The sequence below is a fragment of the Diadema antillarum genome, unplaced genomic scaffold (genome assembly GCF_040938485.1).
Source record: "Diadema antillarum isolate AM-2024a unplaced genomic scaffold, OU_Dant_1.0 seq00000461_RagTag, whole genome shotgun sequence".
Classification (NCBI taxonomy): Eukaryota; Metazoa; Echinodermata; class Echinoidea; order Diadematoida; family Diadematidae; genus Diadema; species Diadema antillarum.
In genome coordinates this window covers 236936-260269 of record NW_027271432.1, presented here as the reverse complement: position 1 = coordinate 260269, position 23334 = coordinate 236936, and the positions used below count along the sequence as shown (strand labels likewise).

General features: G+C 42.9%; 1 protein-coding gene across 1 annotated transcript; it reads left to right on the top strand.

The window, feature by feature from the left end:
* Nucleotides 1–12663: 12663 nt before the first annotated feature.
* On the top strand, nucleotides 12664–17025 carry LOC139733129 (uncharacterized). Its single transcript, XM_071643970.1, has one exon. It carries the CDS (start codon nucleotides 12664–12666, stop codon nucleotides 17023–17025), a length of 4362 nt encoding a protein of 1453 aa, XP_071500071.1.
* The last annotated feature ends 6309 nt before the right edge of the window (nucleotides 17026–23334 follow it).

Below are 23334 nucleotides of genomic sequence, written 5' to 3'. Positions count from 1 at the left end.
AATTGGAGGAAGATTGGGTGGTATAAGATTTAAAGGTGCAACACTTCTTTCTAGAAAAGGTCTTACCCGGGCTGGGAAGGCCCTTTTCAGGGCCAAACACATAGTCTTGAAAATATATGCGGTGCACCTTTAAGCCTTCTACCATCCAATGTTTTACCGCCACAAAAACCTTCAAAAATTTCATGGAAAGAGTACATCAAATTGTTGATGTCACCATTGACAGAAAAGTGATGTCTATGCCTCGTTTCGATGGGAGAGACCAAAACTTTACAATCAACATAATTATACACATGAACTTACTCGCAAAACACATAAAATGAAAATGAAAGAGAGGAAAACAAATTCATACCTTCATTTAACATGATCTGAACCAAAAGGTTCATATTCTCTTTATTCAAAACTATGATTTTCATTAAAATGAATTTGGCAAGATTCATCAAGATGTCACATGGCATTTTGCACACAGACAATGAATACCTGGAGTGTTTCCAGATGCAACTGTCAAGTACACCATGTTTTCACTACATAAGCTGTCACAGAAAGTCACTTATTTTCTGCGGCAAATATCACATACATATTTAAATGGAAGCCTTTCCTAAATGAGCTGGGCAAGTATGTAATGCTTCTATCAATTAACATAACAAGTCACCAAAATCATTCAACATGATATCATACATTGTTATTTGGTACACTGGCAATACAGCTGTATATGCTGGACATATCTCCTAGAGGCAACTGGCAAGTATGCAACTACAGGTACAAAGTATTGGTAGCCTAAACAATTTCATGATATAATGTCTTAACAATGTTCATAATAAGTTCATAATGTTCATAAAAGGTCCCTTACTATACTTAGCAGATGAAATAATGCCACGAGATGAACCAAATCTAGGCCAGGGGAGGAGCCCCTCCCCCCCCCCCTTCTTAACATTCTGACATTTATGTTATATACATATTATATATATATATATATATATATATATATATATATATATATATATATAATGTGAGAAATAGTTCCCTGGGTCCCGAACGTACGCGGTGCCGCATTGTTGGATGCATATACGTGTAGTTGAAAGAAATTGGACTGAGGCGGGACGTTGCTCTCGATCTTAGTCTCCCTTTTATTTGTCAAGCTTTCGGCCCGTCATTGGGCCTTCGTCAGGACCTACCAACAGAACGATTATTATATGAATAACCTGATGTGTCATATAATATTATGCAATTTCACATATTACCAATCTTTTGAATCATTTCCTTTATATACACAAATCAATCATTCAATTCAATACAAATATCCAATCTAACCTCAAATCATCATCAGAATAACATCATATGTCCAAAAATATATATAAATAAATTCTTATATCATAATGCTGCCATATGTATGCATATGTATATACATATACGCAATGCAAATAGACATATGAATATGATATATATGTATAATGATTCTGTTTGTGATCATCACGCTAAGAATTATAAGACAATATGATTATTATATGGCAGCATTATATAATAATTACTATTATTATAATAAGTTCTGTTGGTAGGTCCTGACGAAGGCCCAATGACGGGCCGAAAGCTTGACAAATAAAAAGGAGACTAAGATCGAGAGCAACGTCCCGCCTCAGTCCAATTTCTTTCAACTATATATATATATATATATATATATATATATGTCTTAGTAATGTTCATAATAAGTTCATAATGTTCATAAAAGGTCCCTTACTTTACTGAGCAGATGAAATAATGCCACGAGATGAACCAAATCTAGGCCAGGGGATGAGAGCCCCCCCCCCCCCCCCTTAACATTCCTCCACCAATAAACATAATAAGTCGTCAGAATCATTCAACATAATATACATTCTTATTTGGTACACTGGCAATACAGCTGTATATGCTGTACATATTTCCTGAGGCAACTGACAAGTATGCAACTACAGGTACAAAGTATTGGTAGTCTAAACAATTTTATGATATAATCATAAAACATTCCGGAAACTGACACACATATGTATTAAAGGGGATGGCTAGTAATTGATCAGTGGGAATGCTGGAGGATGATTGTTCCAATCCATTTAACAGTACATTATATAGATCTATTGTGTGAAAATCATTTGCTCCAGAATGGTCTCATATTCAAGTGATGTTTCGAGGTTAGCATGACTGTGCAGTGACGGGGTGATTGTTAACGATCACCCCGTCACTGCACAGTCATGCTAACCTGGAAACACTGAACTGCACATTACTTGAATATGAGATCATTCTGAAGCAAATAATTTTCACACATATATGATATACACTCTAAAATGAATCCCACCAGGATTGGAACAATCATCCCCCAGCATTCTCACTGATTCCCACTGATCACTTACTAGCCACCCCCTTTAAAAATTGTCATGATAAGTTCATAATGTGACATTTGAACAATTTCTCTTGACCTTTGACCCCATGGCAAAAAAAAAAATCTTTCCCTACGAATCATTGGGCAGTGAGTTATGTGTATTCTTGTGCCTAGACTTGTTATTCATCTCCAGGGAATGGAGAAAAAGAGTAATCAAATATAATGGAATTTTAGCCACTGAACCTGACCTTTCACCCTTGACCTTTCACTCAATGTCGCCCAAATCCCAAAGAGTAACTGTCAGGCAGTACATGCATATTCACTATTTCGCGCAACCAGAAACCGGCGCGAAAATAAAAACACGAGAATATCTTTGCTTGCCATATGTTCCTGTGCGTTAATTCTTGATTCCATAGAATTTCGTCTCCTTTGATACTTCGTTGTGTGATGTGAAAAGTGAAGGTTCTTGAATGTTTACTACTACGCAGAAAAATTATGAAATCAATGGCATTAAACTCAGAGAGGATAGAATGTTTATATTATGGCCTTTTCTTTGAAGGGATGAATGCTTTAACAAAATACAAATCATGACTCGGCTCTCAGGCTCGTGACATGTCAAACACATCTTTAGAAAAATAAAAGAAAGAAAAGAACTTTCCATAGCTGACAAATCCGCTAAAACCGTATCAAACTGTGTATGGCAGCCCGCACAAAAGGCAAAGCTAAGAGAGAGATAGACGTCACTGGTTAACAGACTGACAAGTAGATATAGATAGATAGATAGATAGGTAGGTAGATGGATGGATGGATAGATAGATTGATAGATAGATGGATGGATGGATGGATGGATGGATGGATGGATGGATAGATAGATAGATGGATGGATAGATAGATAGATACATACATACATACATACATACATAGACAAATTGAGAGAGGGGGAGGGGTATAGAGCAAGTCTCCAAGCCATCGATTTGTGAAGCCATCATGATTATCTTCTTACCCGGCGAAGCGCGAAAAATTAGTAGCGCGAAAATATCCACTTTTACAGTAATTATCATGATGATACCATGAGCCATTTCTGAGATATGGGAAAATAGAATTTTAGCATTTTCATTTGACCTTTGATCTCTGATCCCATAGCCCAGAATTTTACCGGAGCAACTTTATCAGGTAATATGTATACAAATTTTTAAAAATTGACCATGGCCATTGACCTTGAACATGTGCAACCAAAAGTTGAGAGGCACAACTTCCTTCTCTCATACACACCGTTTATGCCAAGTTTCATTTGGATATCTCAAATGGTTCTTAAAGGGAACCAACCTCAAAGAGAATTGTAGACTGAGTAAATTGAGTATTTCCTTGTTTTCTAAAAGCAGTTAGTAAAGTGCTCTTTCATTATGCTAGAAAAGTGAATTTTGGTGGAATTTCTTTAATATTTTTTAAAGGGGCATAGTCCCGGTAGTGTAGATGGCGCTGTTGATGCTACTGCCGATCACCGATAGCATTGATACGAAGATTGCCGAAATTGAGCTGTCATCAAGAGTAAAGCGCTAGGTGTTGCTAAGTAACGTTGCCTTCGTTGTCTTCTCTGCGCATCACGCAGTCTGTAGTAATGCCAGGGTGCGTACATATGTGTTTCTTACTATGACATCACAAAAGATATCTGCTAAAGCTGTCATCCCCCTGAGCCGAATCATGAGACGAGCTGTGATCGGACCACTGACACAGTGGATCGGACTTCTTCGGACTCGGGAAAGTGGGCCAAAGCGTAAGCGCCCAAGAGAAGTCGATAGCATAGGTCTCTATAGGAAACTTGCGCCGTGCGCCCGCGTACGCATTTGACTAAAACACCGGGAGTGGACCATGCACCTTTAAAAGTGCATGGTCCCCGTACGCGTGTTTTTTTTAGACGGCACAGATTGGGGAAACTAAAAATCTATCGGGGACCCTATCCCTAAACCTAACCCTAATTCTAATCCTAACCCTAACCATCAAACCCTAACCCTAACCCTAACCCTAAACCTAACCCCAACCCTAACCCTAACCCTAACCCTAACCATAACCAAAAACCCTAACCCAACGTTTTTCCCATAGGTTTAACACGCGCCATGCCCCAATCTGTGCCGTCTTAAAAAAAACGCTCCCCGTACATACGTCATAACCTCTATAGCCTCCTTATCCAGCGGTTAAAACACCAAAACTTTAAAAATTCAAAACTTTTCCATCCCTTGTCCAATTTTCCTCAAACTTTCACTGATGTGTTCTACTAATGTTGCTGCTATCACTCAATCCACATTGCTCTTTGGGTTGGGTTCCCTTTAAGTTATGCTGTCCACAAGACTGATTACTGCCTGATGGAAGGAGGGATGGACAACCCCAAAACAATGTCTCTGGTTTACAATTCGTGGTGGAGGCATCATTAAAAAAAAATGATTACAATTTTTTCATTAACCAAATGTACCAAAAATATGAATTTTGTGCAGGTTTTTAGTGGGTTTTTTCAGCAAATTGTGACATTATGCATACATTAGCATAATTTTTTTTCTTAAAAAAACAAAAACACCCAACTTTACAGTTTTGTATACTGAATTGGAAGGGGGCTGGGAGATCTCTGCTCTCTTAATCGAAGTCTTCTGCAAATGTACATTACAGAAAAATAACCCAACCAAATTAAAGAGTTAAGGATATCAGTCCTTACATTCTGAGCGAAATTATGTGACCTTTTCACATATTAGACCATGTACAGTGTTTTTGAGTTGGCATGATGTTCTTCTTCTTCTTCTTCTTCTGATTAAGTCTGCCTCCTTCAATAGACTGAAGATTCTTGCAGACTGGTGCTATTTACATTATAATACAATTTATTTACAGATATTTACAAGCACATAGAAAATTTGACGAAAATACTAGCCACTGTGATCAACCGTTAGACGGTTTCGAAATGATCCCACAGATGGCGCTGAAACGATTTCTGACGACAGGGAATTCCAGTTCCTTACAATTCTTGGGAAGAACGAATGGCGATGCGATTCAGTTCTCGAATATGGTACCTGATAGGAGTGTGGTTGCGAGGCTCTCGTTAACTGAGTAGCCTGTTTGATGATATAGTCCTGTGCTGAAAGAGGAGTGAGATTATTGTGTATTTTGTACATCATAATTAGCCTGTCATTTTCTCTGCGCTGTTCCAGAGTGGTCCAATTAAGTTCTTGTAGCATTTTGGTGACACTCGAGCACTGGCGTAGCCAGGGGGGGGCGATGGGGGCGATCGCCCCCCCTAAGATTTGGACCGGGGATTTGGGAGGCGGAAAAAAAAATGCGCGTATACTGTATATGCATGCACATGAAGCGGGTCTCCTTTGCAACCTTTCATCAAATAAGATATTTTTTGAATATTTCACTCAAAGTGTGCACCAGATCGTTGAATTTCAATTCAAAATATGCAAAATCTCTCGTGCTTGGGAGGGGGATACCCCCTCCCAAACCCTCCCCCTCTGTGCCTCTTTCCATAGCTTAGTACACTTTTTAGATTTACACAAAATTATGAATAATTCTGAGTGCACAAGACTTATCACTTATATTCCGAAAACTCAAGGTTCCCTCATGTATAAGGGGAATTTCCCCTTTTAATCGACCCTTTCCTCCCTCAGCCCCCCCCAATCAGTTTGTGTGTGTGTGTGTGTGTGTGTGTGTGTGATTTCCCAAATGTTGATTCCATCAAAAATGCGTAGATGAGATATCTCAATTTCAACCTTAAAAAGGCAAAAGCTCGATCGGAAGGGAAAGGTGGAGATAACACTCGTCCACGCCTTCTCCCTGCTCCCCCGCCCCTCCCCCCCCCCCTTCCACTATGCATAGAAGTATAGACTGTGGCTATACCCAGATCGCTTTATTTCAATTCCAAAAACGCAAAAGCTCCGCGAGCGGGAGGAGGAATCCCCCTTCCTCTATATACCTCACTAGACTTTATACATACACACAGATGGGGCACATTCGGAATAAGAGCTAAATTCCGTGATTTTATCACTTCGATGAAAAAGTATTGCACCAAAAATTTGCAACAGATCGCTGAATTTCAGGTCTGAAAACGCAAAATCACCTTCGTGTGGGAGGGGATATGCCCCTATCTACACCCTCGTGTGCATGCTTTTTCTGTTTGACTGCTGAACAGACAGTTTTCATGATATTCAGTGTAAGAATTAATACAAGAAGATTATTTAAATGATAGCATTTTATAGGCAAATTGTTCAATGATAATCTACATCAAAATATACTGCAACCTTAAACAAGTGGGACTGTTTCACGTCGATAAAACGCGCAAAAACATGCATCAAATTGCACCATTTGCAACATCAAAATGCAAAAAGTTCTTACCGTGGGAGGGGGACACCCCCTACCCTCCCCCTCGCTCGCTCTGCTCGCTCGGGTTCAGTCGCGTTCATGATATTCAGTGAAAAGAATTAATACAAGAAGTGTATTTCAATCATACCATTATATAGGCAAATTGTTCAATGATAATCTACATCAAAATATGCTGCAAACTTAAACAAGTGGGACTGTTTCAACTCGTTAAAACACGCAAAAACATGCATCAAATTGCACCATTTGCAACATCAAAATGCAAAAAGTTCTCACCGTGGGAGGGGGACACCCCCTCCTCTCCCCCTCGCTCGCTCTGCTCGCTCGGGTTCAGTCGCGTTCATGATATTCAGTGAAAAGAATTAATACAAGAAGTGTATTTAAATTATACCATTATATAGGCAAATTGTTCAATGATAATCTACATCAAAATATGCTGCAACCTTAAACAAGTGGGACTGTTTCAACTCGTTAAAACACGCAAAAACATGCATCAAATTGCACCATTTGCAACATCAAAATGCAAAAAGTTCTCACGTGGGAGGGGGGACACCCCCCTCCCACACCCTCCCCTCCCCCTTCACTCGCTCCACTCGCTCGGGTTCAGTCGCGTTCATTATATTCAGTGAAAAGAATTAATACAAGAAGTGTATTTAAATTATACCATATTATAGGCAAATTATTCAATGATAATCTACATCAAAATATACTGCAACCTTAAACAAGTGGGACTGTTTCAACTCGTTAAAACACGCAAAAACATGCATCAAATTGCACCATTTGCAACATCAAAATGCAAAAAGTTCTCACCGTGGGAGGGGGGACACCCCCTCCCCCTCCCCCTCGCTCGCTCTGCTCGCTCGGGTTCAGTCGCGTTCATGATATTCAGTGAAAAGAATTAATACAAGAAGTGTATTTAAATTATACCATTATATAGGCAAATTGTTCAATGATAATCTACATCAAAATATGCTGCAACCTTAAACAAGACCAGTGGGACTGTTTCAACTCGTTAAAACACGCAAAAACATGCATCAAATTGCACCATTTGCAACATCAAATTGCACCATTTGCAACATCAAAATGCAAAAAGTTCTCACCGTGGGAGGGGGACACCCCCCTCCCACACCCTCCCCTCCCCCTTCACTCGCTCCACTCGCTCGGGTTCAGTCGCGTTCATGATATTCAGTGAAAAGAATTAATACAAGAAGTGTATTTAACGTATACCATTTTATAGGCAAATTGTTCAATAATAATCTACACTAAAATATACTGCTACCTTAAACAAGTGGGGCTGTTTCACGTCGATAAAACGCGCAAAAACATGCATCTAATTGCACCATTTGCAACACCAAAATGCAAAAAGTTCTTACCGTGGGAGGGGGACACCCCCTCCCACACCCTCCCCTCCCCCATCGCTCGCTCCGCTCGCTCGGGTTCAGTCGCGTTCATGATATTCAGTGAAAAGAAGTCATACAAGAAGTGAATTTGAATTATACCATATTGTAGGCAAATTATTCAATAATAATCTACATCAAAATAAACTGCTACCTTAAACAAGTGGGACTGTTTCACGTCGATATAACGCGCAAAAACATGCATCAAATTGCACCATTTACAACATCAAAATGCAAACAGTTCTCACCGTGGGAGGGGGACACCCCCCTCCCACACCCTCCCCTCCCCCTTCACTCGCTCCGCTCGCTCGGGTTCAGTCGCGTCCATGATATTCAGTGAAAAGAATTAATACAAGAAGTGTATTTAACTTATAGCATTTTATAGGCAAATTGTTCAATAATAATCTACATCAAAATAAACTGCTACCTTAAACAAGTGGGACTGTTTCACGTCGATATAACGCGCAAAAACATGCATCAAATTGCACCATTTACAACATCAAAATGCAAAAAGTTCTTACCGTGGGAGGGGGGACACCCCCCTCCCACATCCTCCCCCCCTCGCTCGCTCCGCTCGCTCGGGCTCGGTCGCTTCGCTCCCTCGCAGACTAACCGCCCCCCCTAAGATGAAATCCTGGCTACGCCGTTGCACTCGAGGTGTTATGGTAGCGATTTAAAGTGAATCGCGCAGCTCTTCTCTGGACCATTTCCACTTGGTGGATTAGGTTCTTGGTAGATGGGTCCCAAACTGTGGAAGCATACTCAACAATTGGTCGAACCAATGTTTTGTAAGCTGTGGCTTTAACATCAGAAGATTTTATGCGAAGATTGCGTTTTAGAAATGCAAGCACGTTATTGGCTTTATTGACAGTATTGTTGATGTGTTGGGTCCACTTCAAATCAGAAGTGATGGTTACACCCAAGTACTTCACGGATTCAACAGATTCAAGAGGGGTGTTATTTAGATGATACACGTGTTGCACCTTACTTCTTTTCCTGGATATCGTCAAAACCTTACATTTATCTGTGTTCAAATCCATCATCCATTTTTTTCGCCCAGTCACCAATTTTGTTTAGGTCCTCTTGAAGATTCTGCGTATGATGTTGATTGTCGATAGTCATGTAAGAAATTGCATCATCAGCAAAAAGGCGAACCTTTGACGCGAGACCATCAGGCAAGTCATTGATGTAAAGTAGAAAGAGGCAAGGCCCAAGAACCGACCCCTGAGGCACTCCAGATCCTACCGCTACTGAAGAAGATTTAATACCATCCAAAACGACCCTCTGACTTCTTCCATTGAGAAAACTTTGAATCCATTTCAGATTTTTCCCCCTGATACCGTAGTAGTCCAGTTTACGTAAAAGCCGCTCATGCCCAACCTTGTCAAAAGCTTTTGAAAAATCCATGACTATAACATCCGTTTGACGTCCTGCTTCCAAGTTCCTATGTAAATCGCTTGTGAAACCAAGTAATTGTTGTTCACATGACATGTTCTTACGGAAGCCATATTGCAGGGGGAAAATGATGTTATTTTCGTCCCCGTGCTTCATAATTTTGCTGGCTAAAACGTGCTCCATTAGTTTACAGCAAATACATGTCAGCGAAATGGGGCGGTAGTTTACAGGAGTAGATCGATTACCTTTCTTGTAGACTGGTACAACATTTGCTTCACGCCAATCATTTGATATTTCACTTAATTCATATGACAACCGGAATATATTGCAAAGAATTGGAGCCAGAATTTTTGCCAGCTGCTTCAAGACTCGTGGAGTTATACCATCCGGTCCAGGGGCCTTACATGTCTTCAAACCACAAAGCAACTTCTCTACACCCTTTGATGTAAACAAAATATCCTCCATTTCTTCAAAGTCTGAGGTTTCCGGTAGTAAGTCATTCGGTATGGGAGTTTCCTTGGTGAAAACACTTTTGAACTGTTGGTTCAATGCTTCAGCTTTTGCAATTGGATCAGTGATCGTAATACCATCACTTTTCAGTTCTCTTATTCCTGTATTATCAGTTCTGTTGTGTTTGATGAAGCCCCAAAATCTCTTCATACTCTCAAATTCTGTGGTATCTTCATCGATAGAAAAAAGAGATTCCACATAATTCCAATAAGCCCTCCTTAGCTCCTGTTGCAGTGATTTCTTAACTGCTTTCAACTCTTCCTCCAATTGAAAAGGGACTACCCCGTGGTTTCTCAATTTCATGTTCCGACTTTTTTTGTTCAACCTATCTCTCCTTTTGATCAACCTTTTAATCTTGTTTGAAATCCAAGGTATGTCATTCTTTTTGGAGGTCATCTTATGTGGAACAAACTCTGTCATTCCCTTCTCTATTCCATTCTTGAACATAACCCAAGCCTCATTCACTGAGCAAAAATCAAGCTTATCTTCAATTTCCTTGCCTACACCTTGCATGAAATCAGCAAATTTCTCCCAATCCGCTTTGCTGTAGATGTTAATTTTCCTTCTTGCTAGCTTCTGGCGAGTTGGACAACCAGCAATCGTGAGAATTGGGCAATCATGATCTGAAATGCCTGGTACAACTGAGACATCAGTGACTAACGTTGGATTATTTACTAGGAATAGATCAAGGACGTTTTCTTTCCTGGTTGTTTCCGTAACTACCTGCGTTAACCCATGGTCATCAAGCATAGAACCAAAAGCATGATGAAGCGCTGGGTGATGACATGCTTTCACCTGTCTTGTTCCCCAATCCCATCCAGGTAGGTTAAAATCACCTCCTATGACTACCATATGATCGCGATTCAATTTACAAAGGGATCGTTGAAGCTCTGCAAGACTCTCTTCGTCATTTTCATGAGGCCTGTAGTACGCAGCTATATGTAGAGTCTTAGATCCCGCCATATTTAATTTACACCAGAGAATTTCACAATCTGTTTCTAGTTCAATTTCTCTTGTAGCTAGAAGTTCTCTCTTAGTAGCAATAAATACTCCACCATGAGGGTCATTAGGTCTATCTCTTCTCTCAATATGATACTGATCAGTTGGGAATACCTCATTATTATTGACTGATGACGATAACCATGATTCAGTACCAATGACAACTTCTGGATCATGGTGTCATGCTATGACATATTTTGTATTTGTCACGTAATAATTTGTCTCATTGTACTAATGTTTATTATGTAGCTCATGTAAGAAATTGATGTTATGGCAATGGTTACAAAAGAAGTGCAGCTTTAAAGACAAAAGCTTGCATCAAAATAACCATATAAGGAGATGTTGCGATGCACAATCAAAGTAAAAGAGAGTGATTTGGAATTAAATGTTTTGGGGATGAGTAAACCCTACATGACGTCAAAATACGAGGAAAGGGTATCCCTGGTAGTATGCCTCATACTATCTGGTATGTGGACGTCATTCACGACGTCAGACACAAGTTTCTAGCTAAGTCACAACAGGACCACTTCAAAGAATTTTGGTTTCCGTGGACAGGAAGTGATGACGTCAAGCAGGGGCTTGACCAATGCAAAATGAGATACTCAGGAAAGTTTTGACAGACAGAAAACGCCAACCAATAAGAAAAGGGGGCAGGACTTCTATGAAAACTTTCTAGGAAGTCACTTCATTTAATTAATTTTACATGGAGACCTATATGGTCCAACAAATGTATAAATATGCAGTGTTTGGGCACAAAATTCAGATGCCACATTATTTGCGGAACACTCAGGACCAGGCTACGGTACTTCGAGATTGCGAAGTTAGAGTAGCAGAGTGTTATTTGGAATCAGTGTGATTCAGGGATTGTTGCATTTCGGCTTGGACAGCCTGACCGTCCAGCAGAGAATCTAGGAGGATTCGAGTGTAAACACCAACAACTGTTGGTGTTTAGGGTTCCAGGGAGAGAGCCACCGTTTAGGGTTCCAGCGAGGACCAAGTTTAGGGCTGCAGAGAGAGCCACAGTTTGCGGTTCCAGAGAGGACCAGAAGTCAGGGGAGACGACCCGCTACTTCAGGCAGGGCATCGTCGACAACCTAGAGCAACCAAGCACGGGAGCTTCTAGAATAAACCAACGAGCAGAGCAACCAAGCTCAAGATCAAGTGGAATTGGATATCTGTATTCAAGTTTGTACTATGTTATTGTTGTAAACTACCACAATTTGAGACCAGTATAATGAATCTTATTGATTGTTACATTGTAAGAACACTGTGTGATTGACTACTTATTTCGAGGCACTGTAGTTGCACAAGTCGAAAGAGTTGAATGAGTGAATGGTCTGCTAACTATCTGCTGCATCTAGAGAAAGTCAACCTTTCACTATAGAAAAGATCCCAGTCGCAGGGAGGACTTTCGTTCCCCACATTCAGAGGAAAGTCCCCTGTGACAAGAATTGGTGGAGAACCCGGGCAGCAATTGTTAAAAGTTAATAACTAGACCAGTCAACTTATGTGCAACTGACAACTCGAAACAAGAAGCCAAAGGTTAGACCGCCAGTGGCCACTTGCCTGGCCAGTGAGAGTTAGGCTCAAGGTCCAGTGTCTTAGGTCAGATTACATTGAGTGATTGTTGCTATAGTAACGTGATAGTCCATTGCAATGGATGTGTATTCTGAACTCATAAAAGTGGGGAAGGAGGCAGGGCTGACAGGCAAAGAATTGGTCGATTTTGCTAGGGATGAAAAGGAGAAACTAGACTTGAAGGAAGAAAAGCTCAGAGAAGAGCGCCAAAAGGAAAGGGATGAACGACAGAAAGAAAGGGAACATTTGAAAGAAATGAAAGAGCTGGAGCTGCAAATTGCAGCAGCCAGACCTAGAAATGATTCTCCTAGTAATGGCATGAAAAAGGTGAAATTACCTCTTTTCAATGAGAAAACAGATGACTTAGATTCCTATCTATGCAGATTTCAGAGATACGCTGAGAGTATGGGATGGGCCAGAACTCAGTGGGCCCTACCCCTCAGTACACTGTTGACGGGCAAAGGCCTGGAAGTGTATTCCCGAATGCCGTCAGAACTTGCAAATGATTACGATGAATTAAAGACCGCCTTACTCCAAAGGTATGAGTTGAACGAAGAGGGATTTAGAGCTAAATTCCGGAGCTCGCAGGTAGAGCCTGGCGAGACTCACAGTCAGTTAGCCGAGAGGCTGAAGCGCTATCTCTTGCGTTGGTTAGAGTTAGCTGGTTTTAGGGCTGAATTTGACGACCTAATTCAACTGATGATAATGGATCAAATTTATGCCAGGAGCTCGAAAGAGCTAAAGCAGTTTGTCCGCGAGAGACATCCGGCAAACTTAGATGAAATGACGAAGCTAGCGGATCAATACAGTCAGGCCCACCCCCATAAGGAACAAAAGAACCACTCCTACAAAGACCAAAAGCGACCTGACAAGGGCCAAAGTCAGGGTCATTTGGCTTCCAAATTCAGTGGCCCACAAGGAAATAAGGGGTCAAGTGGTTGTTATGTTTGTGGGAAGGCAGGTCATTTGGCTCGAAACTGCCAGGCCAAAACGAATAGTCCGAGACCAAACCGGGCTGCTGCTTTGGATGAAATGAAGGGGTCTGAGGAGAAGACTAGTCAGGACCGAAAGGGGGCTGCCTGTATTGAGGCTAACACCGTTAGATATGAAACGGCAAGACAGCCGGGCTCGTATGTGAAGCTAGCTTCGGGGGATGAAATACCCCTTCTCGAGGCAGGATGCTCTTCGGGAGTCAGACCATCAGGTGTGAACATGCCTGTTCTTCAGGGAAAAGTAGGAGGGCATGTAGTGTCCGTTCTAAGGGACAGTGGCTGTAGTACAGCCGTGGTAAAGTCAGTGTTTGTTAGAACCCCTCAGATTGTTGCAGGGCAGAAGAAGAGGGTGGTTTTGATAGACGGGACTGTCAGAGAATTCCCCATTGCTAGGGTATGGGTAGACACGCCTTTCTACACTGGGGAAGTGGAAACTCTGGTTATGGAAGACCCAATGTATGAGCTTATTTTGGGGAATATTCCCGGGGTCAGGAACCAAAATAATCCCGATCCACAGTGGTTACTCGATAGTGACGAGGTAGTGGTAGATGAAGAAGAGATGGTAGCATCATCCGAGGGAGGGGCGGTAGAGACACGTGGCCAGAAAGCGCAAAGTGCAAAACCCCTAAAACCACTGCCGACAGCAAGTGCACTCTCACTCGCGACGAGTAAAGGCGAGTATGAACCAGCGCAAAAGGCTGACCCGACGCTTGCGAAGGCTTGGCGAGCAGCAGAGATTGGTCAGAAAACGACCACAAGCAAAGGAAATGAGAGCAAGTTTCTCGTGCATCGGGGCCTGCTCTATCGCGAATTCCAATCTACAAAATTGGAATATGGCAAGCCAGTTCGACAATTGGCCGTACCGAGCGCATACCGTGATGGATTAATGGCGCTTGCCCATGATGGCATAATGTCTGGGCACCTAAAAACACAGAAAACACTCGACCGATTACAGCAAAGCTTCTATTGGCCAGGTATGGGAGATGACGTCCGGCGATATTGCATATCATGTGATATCTGTCAGCGCACCGTGAATAAGGGGAGCGTGGGTCGCGTGCCGCTCGCGAGCATGCCGCTCATTGATACTCCGTTCAAGCGCGTGGCGATTGACCTCGTAGGACCTTTTGACCCCAAGACCGATCGTGGGAATCGGTATGTTTTGACGCTTGTCGATTATGCAACTCGCTACCCAGAAGCAATTGCATTACCGAGCATTGAAACCGAGCGAGTGGCTGAGGCGCTTGTCGAGATGTTTAGCCGCTTAGGTTTGCCAGATGAGATTCTCTCTGATAGAGGGGCGCAGTTCACTTCTGAGCTAATGAGGGAGTTAGGGCGTTTGCTGTCCGTAAAGCAGCTTCACACAACTCCGTACCATCCCATGTGCAATGGGTTGGTTGAGAGATTCAACGGAACTCTCAAAGCTATGCTGCGACGAAGGAGTGCAGAGCGACCCAAAGATTGGGACCGTTATTTACCGGCATTGTTGTTCGCGTATCGGGAGGTACCACAAGCTAGCCTTAGCTTTAGTCCGTTTGAGCTGCTGTATGGCAGGACTGTACGTGGACCTCTCTCCCTGATTAAGACAATCTGGGAAGCGGAAACAGTCGACGAAGAGGTCAAAACAACATACGAGTATGTTGTGGACCTACGAGCGAGACTCGAGGAGACTTGCAAAGTGGCGCATGAGGAGCTCAAGCGCGCATCGAAAAGATATGCCAAGTACTATGACGCAAAGGCGCGTGACAGGAAGTTTGAGGTTGGCGACAAAGTGCTCATTATGAGGCCAACGAGCGCAAGCAAGCTCCTGATGCAATGGCAGGGACCGTATACGGTCACAGGCACACTAGGGCGATGTGATGTGAGAGTTGAGGTCAATGGCAAGGTCAAGACCTACCATGTTAACCTCTTGAAGAAGTATGTTGACCGTGCGCGAAGTAGGGACAATGAAGTCCAAGCGAATGCCATCTCCCTAGTCGAAGAGGAGGTAGAACCCGATCTCGACCGACCGTGCATAGGACTGCCCGCCTTATCGCAGAATGAGAGCGTGGCTGACGTGGTAATAGATGCGGAACTGACCGAGTCACAAGCAGCGCAGGTAACCGATCTGCTAAATCAGTTTGATGCGCAATTAACCGATGTACCAGGGCGAACAAACGCGATGGAATGCTCAGTGACACTTACTACCGCTGACCCCGTGGTAAGCAAACCGTATCCCCTACCACAATCTATGCAAGCTGCGGTAAAAGCAGAATTGAGCGAAATGTTAAAGATGGGCGTGATAGAGAAATCACGATCCAAGTACGCGTCACCGATCGTACTAGTGAAAAAGAAGGACGGAAGTAACAGATTTTGCGTCGACTACCGCAAATTGAATGCTATAACTGTATTTGACCCCGAACCTATTCTGATTGCTGACACCCTCCTAGCGAAGCTGTCAAGAGGTAAGTACTTTTCGAAGTTCGACCTCAGCAAGGGGTATTGGCAGATACCCATGGCCGAGTCTGATAAGGAGAAAACAGCATTTGTCACTGCTGAAGGCCTGTTTCACTTCACCGTGCTGCCGTTTGGTATGGTGAATGCACCAGCTACCTTCTCACGACTGATGCGAGAAGTGCTGTTTGGACTCGACAATGTAGTGAACTACATCGACGATATACTTGTGTTCTCCGAGACCTGGGAAGAACACTTGGATTCCTTGCAAGCTGTACTCTCGAGGCTTGCAGATGCTGGGTTGACCGCAAAGCCAAGTAAATGTCATGTGGGCTTCAAGACTCTCGACTTTCTAGGGCATGTCGTAGGTGGCGGCACGCTGAAGCCTCACCCTGAGAAAGTAGAGCAGATCTTACAGGCGGAAGTGCCGCAAACAAAGCGGGAGGTACGCGCGTTTCTAGGGCTAGCTGGGTATTACCGCAAGTTCATACCCAACTTCGCAGCTATCGCCGCACCGCTGTCGGACTTAACAAAGAAAGACAGAGCCAACCGCGTAGACTGGGGAACCCTGGAAGAGCAGGCGTTCAACACGCTGAAGTCCCGACTGACTTCATCCCCCATACTCCATCTTCCAGACCATGATACCCCGTTCATACTGGCGACTGACGCGTCTGACGTAGGCATCGGCGCAGTACTGATGCAGCGCGTAGAGGGAGAGAAGTTCCCTATCGCATACATCAGCCGGAAGTTGTCAGACACAGAGCGACGGTATGCCGTCATAGAACGAGAGTGCCTCGCAATTGCATGGGCAGTAAAAAAGTTCGATGTTTACCTATATGGGAGAGAGTTTGAACTTGAGGTGGATCATCGTCCCCTCATGTACATTGCCAAGGCTAAGTTGCAAAACAACCGAGTCTTGCGCTGGGCACTTGCCCTCCAATCCTACCGCTACCACGTGACCGCTGTCAAGGGAACAGATAACGTTGGGGCAGACTTCCTTAGCCGATGTCCAGAGTGAGAGGGGCATGTTTACCCATAGCAAGGGGATTATCGAATGTTGGTATTGTCATGTGTATGTACGGACAAATTAGTTTCATACGTGAAAATACTATTGTAGATAGCAGTACTATCTTAAAATGGGGGGTGGTGTCATGCTATGACATATTTTGTATTTGTCACGTAATAATTTGTCTCATTGTACTAATGTTTATTATGTAGCTCATGTAAGAAATTGATGTTATGGCAATGGTTACAAAAGAAGTGCAGCTTTAAAGACAAAAGCTTGCATCAAAATAACCATATAAGGAGATGTTGCGATGCACAATCAAAGTAAAAGAGAGTGATTTGGAATTAAATGTTTTGGGGATGAGTAAACCCTACATGACGTCAAAATACGAGGAAAGGGTATCCCTGGTAGTATGCCTCATACTATCTGGTATGTGGACGTCATTCACGACGTCAGACACAAGTTTCTAGCTAAGTCACAACAGGACCACTTCAAAGAATTTTGGTTTCCGTGGACAGGAAGTGATGACGTCAAGCAGGGGCTTGACCAATGCAAAATGAGATACTCAGGAAAGTTTTGACAGACAGAAAACGCCAACCAATAAGAAAAGGGGGCAGGACTTCTATGAAAACTTTCTAGGAAGTCACTTCATTTAATTAATTTTACATGGAGACCTATATGGTCCAACAAATGTATAAATATGCAGTGTTTGGGCACAAAATTCAGATGCCACATTATTTGCGGAACACTCAGGACCAGGCTACGGTACTTCGAGATTGCGAAGTTAGAGTAGCAGAGTGTTATTTGGAATCAGTGTGATTCAGGGATTGTTGCATTTCGGCTTGGACAGCCTGACCGTCCAGCAGAGAATCTAGGAGGATTCGAGTGTAAACACCAACAACTGTTGGTGTTTAGGGTTCCAGGGAGAGAGCCACCGTTTAGGGTTCCAGCGAGGACCAAGTTTAGGGCTGCAGAGAGAGCCACAGTTTGCGGTTCCAGAGAGGACCAGAAGTCAGGGGAGACGACCCGCTACTTCAGGCAGGGCATCGTCGACAACCTAGAGCAACCAAGCACGGGAGCTTCTAGAATAAACCAACGAGCAGAGCAACCAAGCTCAAGATCAAGTGGAATTGGATATCTGTATTCAAGTTTGTACTATGTTATTGTTGTAAACTACCACAATTTGAGACCAGTATAATAAATCTTATTGATTGTTACATTGTAAGAACACTGTGTGATTGACTACTTATTTCGAGGCACTGTAGTTGCACAAGTCGAAAGAGTTGAATGAGTGAATGGTCTGCTAACAATCTGCTGCATCTAGAGAAATTCAACCTTTGACTATAGAAAAGATCCCAGTCGCAGGGAGGACTTTCGTTCCCCACATTCAGAGGAAAGTCCCCTGTGACACATGTATTTGCGTCAGGAGATGGAAAGACTGTTTTTTGGCACGAATACTTTGGCAGTTGACATTGAGGATCTTAATGGATCGGAAGTTAGATTTCCTAGGTCTTACAACTTTTCTACTGGGTGAAGACATATGAAGAGGTGAACCAATATCACTCTGTGTGAATGACGTATTATTGACATCATCTGCATTTTCTTCCTCCTCTTCTGAGCCCGAGTCGAGAGCATCAAAAGTGTTATCGTCAGACGAAAATCCCAAGATATCGCTACCAATCCCTGACGTCATACTCATTCCAATGTTATGCATTCCGCACTTATTGCAAATCCATATAACGGAGCTATTCCCTAAATCTATATATTCATGGTAGTTTAGATTAATGCAATGCGGATGAAACCATAACTGGCAATTTCCCTCACACTGGATACCTCCTGTTTTCCCTGTAACTCCTTTTCCACATACGCCACATACATCTTTAACTTTCCCCATAACTGCTAGTCTAGATATGAATAGGCCTATAGAATTCTACATGAAGAGAATATGGAAAGATCTTACTTGATGCATCCTGGCTTGACATGTGATGCAATGTTGATATGAATCTACAAACCACAAATCCCTCGATCTAGTAAATACAACCGATGAAATCCAATCGTTGTTTCCTTCCTTTAACTCTGGTGACGTCACAATTCAGGATCGCGTTGACATCCACAACTCCAATGATGTCACAATGAGCGTGCGTCACTGGTAAAGTGCGTAGTTGTAAAAATGCGCGAAAAGTTGGATGCGTTTCCTGGGAGTCAGAGAGCGCACACGCCTGTTACCAAGACTTCTGTGGAAATCAACGCTGTGATGACTTGAAAACCTGTTGTCCTGATGGAAAAACCCACGACTTTGCTGGTAATGAATATTATTGCTTGAAATCATAATAACATTTAGTACCTTTAAAGATATCAAGAGCCATTGTCAACTTTCTCATAGTTTCATTTTCCCAGGTTAATCATATTAATCATGAAAGATTACTGCTAATTCATGCAAGTGTGCTAAAACAAGTTTGAACTGACTACCCAAAATCTTTTATGATGAGGGTATCATGACAACATGTCACTGTCATGTAAGATGTATAATGCAAATAATCTGTGATACACAACTCATATTTAACCCTTCCTAATCTAAGTGTGGGGTTGGGGCTTATTTGTCCCCCTCCTCAGATCTTGACCTCCAATCGCCCGACCATGGGGAAAATGGGGGAGAGGGTTGTTTGGGCTCCTCCTTATTATGCCCCAGTCACATATAAACACGGATGCTCAAGGATCTACACGGTGATCCGGGGAAATCCGGGGACGTCCGGGGAGATCCGGGATTTTGGTATGACTGTACACACGGTATCAACACGGCAGCTACACGGATAAGGCCGGAAGAGCGCGGCGTCTACACGGACAAACACGGCATCTACACGGATCAACACGGCATCTACACGGCAGCCACATGGACCACCCCGGATTGCTCTGCCAACACGGCAATCCCCGGATGACGCCGGATGTTTTTGACCTCCAAAAGTTGCCGTGTTGGCCTCCCGGCGTCAACACGGATCTCTCCCCGGATCAGATCCGGGGTGGTCCGGGGTGATCCGGGATGTCTATGTGACTGGGGCATTAAGATCTTGGCCATCGACCAAACTAGCGCGGCAAAAATTGCCAGGCATGTTCCCTATCGCATAATCTCCAAGAATAAAGAGGAAATTTTTCCAAAAACATGGTTGTTTTCTCTAAATTATGCTTATTATGCTAGTTACATACAATATTTTTTTTCTTTTGTGTGTGTGTGTGTGTGTGTGTGTGTACCAGATTTTGAGCTCTAAACTTTTGAATGAATTCTAAATGGGCAACTTTTTATCTTAACTTGAAAAATTGCGGTGTCAAAATAAATCTTAGGAGGTACAGATTCTTCAGCAGGGGGCACAGATTCTTCATCAGTGGGTACAGATTCTTCTGCAGGGGGGCTGGGATACTATGGCAGGGGGCTGTGTCTTTCCTGCATGACAAAACAAACAATGCAGAATATTTTCACAGACACATATTTCAATATCTCATGAGTATCACACACAGCTGACAAGTAGAAAAAAATTACAATATATTTTGTTCACTATTCTAAGACTTATTCATACAAAGCCAGTCTGGGAAATCATTGCTTATCAACATTACAATTCAGCATCATTGCAATTGATTGACAAATTGCTCTACAAAAATTTCAATAAGCACTGAACTAATCAGTGTCTTTTAGTAGTAGCCATGACAAAAAGACATTATGGGCGTATGTACTCAACGGGATTTGAATCTACGACCTTCTGATCTTCGGACAGACGTCATCTCCACTAGACCACCGAGGGGCTTTCGCCCGACAGCAAGTGGTGGGCATAAGTTCGCAAACGTTAGGAAAGTGTTAGGAATATTAGGAAAGTGTTAGGAAAGTGGGTGCCGTCCAATCCCCTCAATCTGTCTGCAGGGTGGCACATCCAGTTAGAGGCACCGAACTAAAACATATGGAATGCGTGTTCACCCAGGAAATACGCAGCCACCAAAACTTGCTACCACCGCCATTTTGCTAGGGCAATTTTTCCTTATATGGAGTACGGGCTGTGTCTCCGAAGCGCAAGACCATTGTCATGTACAACCGTGCATTGTTACGTCATAATCACTAGCCACTGGACGGCGTACTCTTGCTTGCGCGCGTACCAGTGGCCCAAGCGTGCACTCCAAGGAAAAATTGCCCTAGCAAGATGGCGACGCAACACGGTAAATTTGGCTGCACGGTCTCGTGTATGTTGGGAATAGGGACCGGACACGCATTCCACTACTGGAGTATGTATTACTGTAGTTCGGTGGTTAGAAGGGAGATCAGTGGTCACAGTCCGTCGAATGTGTGTCTGTGACAAAGAGATTATACCTATTGACCGATTCGGGTTCGTTGAGGGCAGCAGATATTTCATGGCACTGGGCGTAGCCATAGTGGGTGTCTCAGCAGACCCCCCCCCCCCCCCCCCCCCCCCGCTCTCCCCCACCCCGGGCAACATGTTTATCACGCACTTGTAACAAACTTAAAGTTCGCGCACTAAGCAAGCATTCGCGCACTCAGTACGAGACGCCCATTGGCTATTTAAAGCAGTTTTTCATTCTGCGCGCGTGCTAATGTAGGGAGAGGGGTGGGGAGTGGGAAGGGGGGGGGGTCGGCTGAGACACCGAGTAATGGCGCTGCCCATGCCAAAAATACACATAGCGCGTCACATGCACAGAATCGGTCATACGCGAAATGGCAGCTCCCACAACGCGAAATGGCAGCTCCCTCGCTCGCGCGGCTGCCTCCCCACTGGACTACGCCCTCTTGGGGTATACTTATCTCTTTGGTCTGTGACGTGCGTACGCGATTGAGAAAGCAAAGCAAAGAGTACAACAGTATGCGTGCGCTTGATACTAGAGATATATGGAAGGCCATCGCCGCCAAAACGCGTGCCAAACCATACGCATACATGTCAGAACGTACGCATGCCTATTTCATAACGTAAGCATGGTTCTGTCCTAACATACGCATGGGACATTTGCTATTATTTTTCATTGAAATTCCTAACGTACGCATGCTTCTGTCATAACGTGTGCGCGATCTTGCCATTACATACGCATGGATTCGGAAAAAAATGGCACACTCTCAGACAGAACCAAGCGTATGTAATGAATGAACGATGCGTACGTAATGACAGAGCCACGCGTACGTTATGACGGAACCATGCGTACGTAATGACTCGACGATGCGTACGTAGTGCATCATATATTTTTCTGTAGCTATTAGGATCTCGCACAACTAGTGAGAAAGCAATTATAAGTTAACATATCAGTTCGGTTTAGTTCAATTCAGAATCGGACTTTATTCTCTTGTCTGCATTGAACGTACTTCAAATGAAAAAGAGTATTCTTTTTATTTTTTCAAGAACAATAAGGCGCACAATCAGTACATTCATATAAATAAACTTAAATATACAGTAATCTGATGACAGAATGCAAAATTGTGTTGATTTTAACAATTCAAGATAGAGGAATAAACGGTAATCTAACTGGTTCATGGTAGAATGATTTTGGCGGGATTGGAATGCAGAAGTCTGTCGTTATAAGTAGGCTAATAACTTGAAGAGACGACAGTCTGAAGAAAAGAGTTTTAAAAAAATAATACGAAATTGAAAGTACAGAGCAAACGAGAAAACCATGTTATTTAATATTCTGGAGTTCTGATTTGCGTTGATGAAAATAGATTGTCAAGTATAAAGGGATGAAGTGAGTGCAATATGCCTTAAACTATAGGCGTGAATTTTTCCTGAATGGTTTGATGTTTGATACATTCGAGAATAGTGATCCGAAATAACAAATGCATAAAGCATGTCGTGAATGACATAATTAGATGTTTCCTGATCTTTAGAAGTTTGATATGCTTTGTCATGGGATATTTGAAAGAAAAAACAAAGGTGTCACGCACGATTTGATTAGTTCCGGCAGTGATTTCTATTAACTGCAAGGTCCGTGGTATGAGATAGAACTATGGAAGAGGATTTGCTTCGGATTATCGAAAACGAAAATCTTTACAATGACGTGTGGGATAGGAGGTTGATATTGCAGTTGGGGATGAATGTATCGTGGAAGAAATGAAGTAATTGTGTTGATGGGCTTAACATAGCAGACTGGTAGGTGTAATATGTGCACACTTGGCATTCCATACGTTGCACCTTCATTATGCACATTTGGCATTCCATATGCTATACTTGCCTTCAGCCTTCATGCTCTCACATGCATGCCTACTGTACATGCATACCCTATGTATGTGACCACACTGCAGACTACATTTGTACACAGAGATATGGGTTGCAGTGCACCCTA

Bases quoted from the DNA above. Each gene is read 5' to 3' on its own strand.
- LOC139733129 (XM_071643970.1), top strand. From the start codon at position 12,664: ATGGATGTGTATTCTGAACTCATAAAAGTGGGGAAGGAGGCAGGGCTG.